The sequence below is a fragment of the Populus nigra genome, chromosome 6 (assembly GCF_951802175.1).
Source record: "Populus nigra chromosome 6, ddPopNigr1.1, whole genome shotgun sequence".
Taxonomy (NCBI): domain Eukaryota; kingdom Viridiplantae; phylum Streptophyta; class Magnoliopsida; order Malpighiales; family Salicaceae; genus Populus; species Populus nigra.
Window position 1 is genome coordinate 9,581,308 of NC_084857.1, and position 8,451 is coordinate 9,589,758.

Here is an 8,451-nt window from a genome sequence, read left to right on the forward strand (position 1 = left end):
AGTTTTAAAAGTTAACATGTGCTAACTTTGTTTTTTTATTTCATCTTTGAACATTTGATTCATCGAGAATTGATATTTGTGCTTTTTTTAACTTTTTTTTCTATAGAGTTATCCAAATCTTGTGCCTGTGATCTTGGGACTAGCGAGTTAATCCAGGTTGACATAATTTGTTTAATTCATTTTTTTCAGTTTGACCCTTGAACATTGAGTTGTTTGATAATTGAACTTCATAATTTTATTTAGTTTTTTGACGGGGTTACCTTGATATATCATGACCAGGTTGCATATTTGGCATGCTAACTCAGATGGAATTGATATGGGTTTTTTTTTTAATATTTTTTACACTATCAATTTTTTTTGTCAATTTATTTTTTGCCGTTATATGTTTTATTCATATTATTTAAATTAGCCGACCTTATTAAACCTGATTGAGTTAATAATTTGAGTCTTTTTTTTTCTTTTCTAGGAATACTTGCATCATCTTAGTAATTTTTTTTACATTGAAAATATTTTGAGTTACCCATGGCATATCATGGGCCTACCTAATTGAATCTATACATGTAAATGTGATACACTTAATTCAAAAATGTGTAGATAGATGCCTAGCAAGTAGCAAGCAAAGTAATTATGAATGCCACCAGATTGTTACAGATAGAAGGCTCGCACTATGCCGCAAGCTGAGTCAACTTTTTTCTAACATAAAAAAATATCTAGGCGATGATAATTCAAGTTAACTCGGGTTGACTTTACTAGCACGCAATCCCTTATATGAATCGAGTAAAAAAATTACAAAGCTAAATGCTCAATAGCCTAATCTCAAATGATAAAACAAAAAAATCATTTTAAAAAAAATAATGTCAAAGAAAAAAAAACAAGTCATCCTGAGTTAACTTAAACTAACCAACAACCCGTGATATGAGATCAAGATTAAAAAAAAAATAAACTCTCAAGGCAAGGGCCTGTAAAAAAAGACTGAAGTTTAATACAAAAACAATGAAAAAAATTGAACTAGTCTAAATTAACTTGATTAACTCGCACTCGGAATAATCTCACAAAAAAAAGAGCAAAAAAACAATAAAGCTCAAAAGTCAATAATCTAATGTCAAATAATGAAATTTTAAAGAAATATTTTCATAAAAAAAAGGTTGAGAAAAAAATTGAGTTAACCCAAATTAACTCGACTAACCTACCACCTATGATTAGATTGAGATAAAAAGATTAGACTTTCAAAAGAATAACCTAGCAAAAAAGACCGAAGTTAAATAAAAAAAACATTGAAAAAAAAACGAGTTAACCCGAGTTAACTTGATTAACCGACACTTAGTATAACCCCACATAAAATAAAAGTGAAAGAATCATAGAGATTAAGGGCCAATAATGTAATTTCAAATGATAAAATTGCAAAAAAAAATATTCAAGAAAAACAGCATTGAGGAAAAAAACATAAGTCAACTCGAGTTAACATGACTAACCCACCACTCAAGATATGAGATTGAGAGAACTCAACAAAAAAAAAAACAAATAACAAAGTTCAAGACCTAGCAATAAAGAGGTCAAATGATACATTTTTTAAAAAACTAATTCCTAACAAAAAGAACAAAAAAATGATCTCAAGCCATACCCAAGTCATAAGATTGGAATTATCTTATAGAAAGACAAACATGAAAAAACAAAAAAGTAAAATCTTCAATCACAAAACAATTTAAAATCTAAACAATGCGAACCAAATCTAATATAAAAAATAAATAAAATAAAATAATTAAAGACTAAATTGAAAAACAAAAAAATATGAAAAATAATAATTAAAAGAATGAGAAACCAAAATGGATAAAAAAAAGTTTAATAAAATAAGATATTGAGGGATAAAACTGAAAGAAAGATAAATAAAAAAGGATTAGAAAATCGCAATAAAAAAAATAAGGTTCAAAATTGGATTAAAAAAATGGCAATAAAATAATCAGGGATGAAAATTGAAAAACAAATAAATTAATAGAAGGATAAAACAGTGAAAAAAAAGCAATCAAAATAATAAGGACCAAATTGAATACAAAAATCAAATTAAATAAAGTTCTCAATGAAATTAAAAAAAAATTATAAAACTGAAAAAGCTTTAAAAGCAAAACCAATAACAAAAAAAAAAATAATGATCAAAATTAATAAAAATACAAACTAAAGGATACAATTATTTTTTTGAAAGGATTAGCGTAAATTTCTAGGGCAAAAGTGAGGAAAAAGAGAAAATAGTCTATTATAAGCCAACCACACCCACACTTTAAGCTTGCGCCACATTGTCTGAAAAAAACGACATGCCGCTCCTAATACCTTCCTAGAAGACGAAACTCGGTAATCAAATGATCCTGCATATGCTGCTAAAAGAGCATAGGGGTCATCATGTGATAACCCTTTCGTATTACTAACTTATTTTTTTAATGTTATTTGATCAATTGAAATTTTCAAAAGATCCTGAGTAAATTTTAAAATGAAAAAATTAAAAGAAAAGGATTAAAATGCAACATTTTTTTCTCAATTTAAGGGTGATCATGTAAATTTACTGTTTAAACAAAAGGAAAAGGGTGATCATGTAAAGAAGCCTGCCTACCTGTGCAAGTCTTTTTTTTTTTTTTCCTTTCAAGGGTACGAGAGTAAATATACTATGCAAGTAATTTTGAAAAAACAAGAAAACCCTTACCAAAAGGCATATAAATTTTTTTGTTTTAACTTTTAAAGCCAACAAGGTAATTTAAATGTGCTAAACAAATTGCACTGACCAATTTATTCCCAATTAAATGTTGAAATGCCTAATAGATCCTTTTAAAAAGATGAGTTTACCTTCAATTACAATCTTTGTAAGTTTTGATGAAAAGAGCAAAACTATTATTATACTGTTACAATGTATAATGTAATGGGTGTAGGCTGACGCGACTTAATTTCAAAATCAAAATCGCGTGTCTTTCTCGCAGGCTATCCTTCTTGCTTGCCCATCTCACTCTCTTGATCTAAGAAGCTGGAGCAAATCATGCACGTGATGCGAGCTGGAGGAGACAAATCTTTGGTTGGATTCTTTGCACCCGAGGCCTGGACAATTATGCTGTCGTGGCCAATGTAATCAGCAGTGAATGATGGAATTGGCCACGAGATATTATGATCATCTTTGTCATCATCTTTTACCGTCCATCACCATCATCATCACCGTTGATCAGCTGGAGGCCGCAATCCCAAGTGGGGTTGCATATGGACTAATTATGAATAAATATTTTTCAACTGGTTTCACAATTAACGGGGAGATTCCAAACCCCCGTTATGAGAGGCCCGACATATACGGGTCCAGTACAGGTCAACGAAAGGAGCTAAGGCTATAAGCCAGAGTGGAAAACCAATCTGGATCGCCGAGCCCAATAAGAAATCCAGCCCACATCTCATTCCAATCTCTTCCATTGCAAAAAAGTCACCATTTCTTTTTATTTGTTATCTTTTATTCTTAAAAAATCCGTACCAACCTCCATTTTCTCTCTCTCTCTTCTTCTATAAAAAACAGAGACCAATCTCTCAGCCGCAACATCACGGTCTGCCCGCCACCGATTCCTGGCAGACCCTGCAAAATACAACACGTGTTTTTTTACGACAGGGCCAAAAGCAAACGGCATCACAGACCATTTTTAATGGCAAAAATTATTTAGAAGAATTAAATTGTTAATATAATTTTTTGAATAGTATAGATATAATTTATATATATTTTTAAAAAAGTTGTTTTAACAATTTATCTATATTTAAATATTTTTTATATATATTAAAAAAATTAAAAATTAGTTTTTTTGTTTTGATTTTTTTCTCTCGCCCTCGGGCAGAAGATGCTTTTTTGCCCCGTCTCTCTACTTCCATATTTCTCCGCAGCAGTCCGCTAACAAAAACACATGAAACAACTAATGAAAAACAAACACATGCGCTCCTCAGTGGCATTTCAGTCATTGACGAGAAAATCTTGAAACGTGCTGAATCCTGGTTGCTTAGATGATCGCCCATTTCTTTTCTTAGTGATTGAGAGTGTTTTGTTGTGTTCTACAAGTTGTTCTTCAAGGAGTTTGGTTTATTTGATAAAATAGAAGAAAAAAAGTAAATTGGTGAAAAGACTGAAGACAGACAAACAAAGGAAAAAAAAAACAGAGAGATAAGACAAGAAGATAGAAGAGGAGGAATCGAAGATACTAGAGAGAGAGGGAGAGAAGGTCGATGGCTTGTAAATGTCCATTAAGAGCTCCTGCCTACTCTGCATCTATCACCACTAAGCTCTCTCCTTCAATTTTGTTCACATTTCATTTATCTCCTTCTAAACGACACCGTCTCACCACCTTCTCTTTGCACAATAGCAATTCCTTATCCTCTCCTATTTCTTCTCGTCGCAGACCTATTTCAGGTGTTAGAATACAGAAATCAAAGAATGCGATAGTCTGCTCTGCCTCGAATCAGAAGAAGAGACAAAGCTTAAATTTTAAGACATTGTTTGGGAAGAAATATTTGTGGCGGAGGATACTTTTCGCGTCCAGGAAAGTCAGGTCCATCATTTTACTCAATGTCATCACCGTTGTCTATGGTACGTTACCTTTTTTATTTTTTATTTTTATAACATCGCTGCTGCTGCTGTTGTGGCGAATTGGAATTAATATATAATCAATAGGAGGCATTCATTGTAATCAATGCTGGTTCTTTTAAATTATCTAGATATTAAGGCTGATTTAGCATATGATAGATAGCGCAGAAATATGCTAGCTGACCCCAACTGGTTTGTGATTGGGGCTTTTTTGTTATTAATGTTACGTTCTTGATTTTAGATTTAAGCATGCAATTATAGAGATTCCATCATCCATTTTAAATTTTATACATGTCCTTGTATAATATCCACATTACCTTTTGTGTTTTTTTATATTGCAGCGAGTAATATTCCAGTTGTGAAAGAAATTGAAGCAGTAATGGATCCAGCAACTTTCACTGTTGTGAGATTTGTTGTCTCTGCCATACCATTCTTGCCATTTGCTTTGCAATCATGGGATGATGCTCGAATCCGTAATGCCGGGATAGAGTTAGGGTTTTGGGTTAGTCTAGGGTACCTAACGCAGGCACTTGGTCTGCTCACATCAGATGCTGGTCGTGCATCATTTATATCCATGTTCACTGTAAGTTTCTTTATCAGCCTCTAGGTTGTATATCAATCAAAGTTTTTTTTTTTTTTTTTTCTGTGTGTTGGTAATTGTACTTAAAGGTACAAAATTGGGCGCATTTTTGTATGAATTTATCAGGTAATTGTGGTTCCTTTGCTTGATGGTATGCTAGGAGCAATAGTTCCTGCACATACCTGGTTTGGAGCTCTCATGTCCATTGTAGGGGTTGCAATGCTGGAATCCAGTGGGTCCCCTCCCAGTGTAGGTTTTCTCCTTGTTTTTAATGGTTGTTTCATTATTTTCATGTTTGTTGCATTTCCTTGATGATGATCAAAGTGGAAGACCAAGCATTCTTTGTATGTTAATTTTTCTTCATCTGGTTTGAATAAAAGGAAGCTTGGTTTTAACCTTTTATAATGGATTTGTATTTGCACATTGCCAGATTGGTGATCTCTTGAACTTCTTAAGCGCGGTGTTTTTTGGCGTGCATATGCTTAGAACAGAACATATATCAAGAAGCACAGATAAAAAGAACTTCTTACCTATTCTTGGATTTGAGGTGCGTGTACTGCCCAATTGTCCACACAACACAGAAATGTAGTCTGGTTATCTTCTTGCATGGTTTGAAAAACAGATTCTTCATTTAGGTATGTGTTATTGCTATCTCCTCAACAATATGGTATTTCCTTGGAAGCTGGTTTGGTGATGTCCAAACTTGTGATCCATCATCATGGACATGGGAAATTGTTTGGCATTGGTTGGCTGTTTTCCCATGGATACCTGCACTTTACACCGGCATATTCTCAACAGGGCTATGCTTATGGATAGAGGTACGATGAATTATTAGGTTCTCTCCTTAATTTGCCTACATTCCAAAGAAAACTGCAAAATTCTGAAATAAGTTTCTTCTCTTTGTTTTCTTTTTCCTTCCTCGTTCTTGTTTGTCATGCTGCTGTATTTCTGCATTTCAACCAACTTGAAAGAAGAAAAAAAAAGGGAAAGCCCATCCAGGACTTAAACATAATGGCTTTTCACACTTAATTCTCATAAATTTTGTCCCAAGTAAATCACGGAACCCTCAATTGTACCTCTCCACTTGTCCTTCCCAGCATGTTTCCAGGAAATTCCTCTTTGTTACTTCCCTTGCAAGTGCAACTGTTTCTGAATGCGCTTTACTAATTGTGATCCATCATTCTCTATGCTTGATAGTTTTTCCATATAGTCCTGTATAGTTTGTGTCTATTTTTGCTAATGTGATTTATAGATCTTTTGATGCCAATAGTTGAAAGAGGACTCATGATGAAAGATTCTTTGGTTTTTTCCTTTCCATGGAAAATTCATGTTTGTAATGTTTATGATTAAAAGCACCTTGGATTGTTCTTTTATATGTTTTGTGTTTCTTGGGGACTTTGTCTGTGGCAGGTATGCATAAAATTCTCCACGACTGCAGTTGGTTCATTTGGGATTTGGGCATGCATGATAACAAAAATTACAAATGCATAAAAAAAACTATAATATTTTACAAGCAAGACAAATTTTATATGGTATCATCGAAACCATTATTTTGTGGATTCGATTTCAATTAAAAGTAAATGAGAAATCTGTTTGGGAAAGAAATTAAAATCTCCCAGTTCTCAGTGACCCTAACATGGCATGATGATTTGTGGGATCAGGATGACTCCTGCCTCTGGACTGAAACACCATTGTTGAGTTTCAAACAACATGGCTTCATTCGGCTTTAGAAAATTGTGCCTTTTAAGTTTTTTCCTGTCAAATAAAAGTAAATGTGATCATAATTTGCTCTATTTCTTAACCACACAGATGACTGCTATGCGAGATGTTTCAGCAACAGAAACTGCAATAATTTATGGTTTGGAGCCAGTCTGGGGTGCGGGATTTGCATGGTTTCTTCTCGGTGAAAGGTGGGGTGCCACTGGTTGGATTGGGGCTGCTCTTGTACTTGGTAAAATCTTCCACCCTCTGGCTCTTGTTCGCTGTTACTTTCTATTTTTTGATTGCCATACTTAAGAGTGGCTCAGGATATGCTTAGAACATAAAGTCAGCCAATCAGTTTTCTTCTTTAATTTAGAATGCATACTATTCTTTCATTTGATTTCTTGATATTTAGATTAACAAGGTTATGCCCTTCTCAAGTTTATTTTTGCACAGACTGACCATTTCTTACCCTTTTTGGATTAAACCGCCACTCTCCTCTCCTCTCCTCTCCTCTGCCAGTTTAGCTTCATGGCTGCATTCATGTATCACTTCCTCTTTCTTTTGTCCTCCCAGAAAATTCATTTAGATGGAAAGAATATGTTTTTGTAAATATAACTATTTCTATAACCGAAAAGGTATGTGAGCTTAAGAAACAAAAAAAAATAAAAATTGATTTGGTTATTAAGTAAATGAACCCATAGATTATAGATTTTCTTCGGATGCTGTGCTGGATTCAAGAAACTGAAAAGAGCCACGTGTTTAACTTGGGGATAGCAAAATGTGGATATCATTATTACCTAGATGATGGCATCCTAATAACTTGAACTGGGATGAGTACGTTGGCTTTCTTATCTAACTAATTAGGTGGTGAATGAGATAGTGTTATGCCTTGTTTTTTTAAAGTGTTTTTATATAGAAATACATTAAAATAATATATGTATATATATATATATTTAAAATTTATTTTTGATATTAATATATTAAAACAATTTGAAAATATATAAAAAAATCAATTTGAAACAAATATTTTTTTTTTTCAAAATTTTCCCAAACTCCGATTGAAATGCCCCTCCAAACACCTCCTAGATATCTTTACTTGCTTCTTGTTCCCTGATTGTTGATGTCGGGTGGTAATCTTTCAAAACTTGTTGTAGGTGGAAGCTTGATGGTGCAAATATGTGGATCATCATCATCTTCTAGTGTATCTGGCAAAGATGAAGTGAGAAGTGAGAAGGTGGATCACCTCCTGGTTTCGGATAAGCAAAATGATTTCTCTACCTCACCGGTTAGGGTCATTTCCCAAAAAGATGTTCCTAAAATATTAAAAAAGTAAGACACGTCAGTACCCTTATCATCCCTTTCCCCTCAAATTTTATATCATCTTATATAGTTGTATAGCACCGAAGTCCTAATTTTGAATAGCTGCCGGCGGCCTGAGCTGGTGACCCCCGAAGCAAGACCCTGACATGTATATATGTGCATATACATACATATTTATACAAGGAATGGAAAACAGAAAAAACAACTACATAATACTTGCCTTCTTGCAATCTCTCATTTCGTAATTTAAGCATTTCTTCTA

The 8,451-nt window shown here is 33.4% G+C and overlaps 1 protein-coding gene across 1 annotated transcript; it reads left to right on the plus strand.

Moving 5' to 3' along the window:
• Window positions 1–3,859: 3,859 nt before the first annotated feature.
• Window positions 3,860–8,451, plus strand: LOC133696309 (uncharacterized). Its single transcript, XM_062118468.1, has 7 exons — window positions 3,860–4,588; window positions 4,927–5,168; window positions 5,292–5,414; window positions 5,596–5,712; window positions 5,801–5,983; window positions 6,975–7,116; window positions 8,024–8,451. Exons 1-7 carry the CDS (start codon window positions 4,228–4,230, stop codon window positions 8,200–8,202), a joined length of 1,347 nt encoding a protein of 448 aa, XP_061974452.1. The 5' UTR covers window positions 3,860–4,227; the 3' UTR covers window positions 8,203–8,451.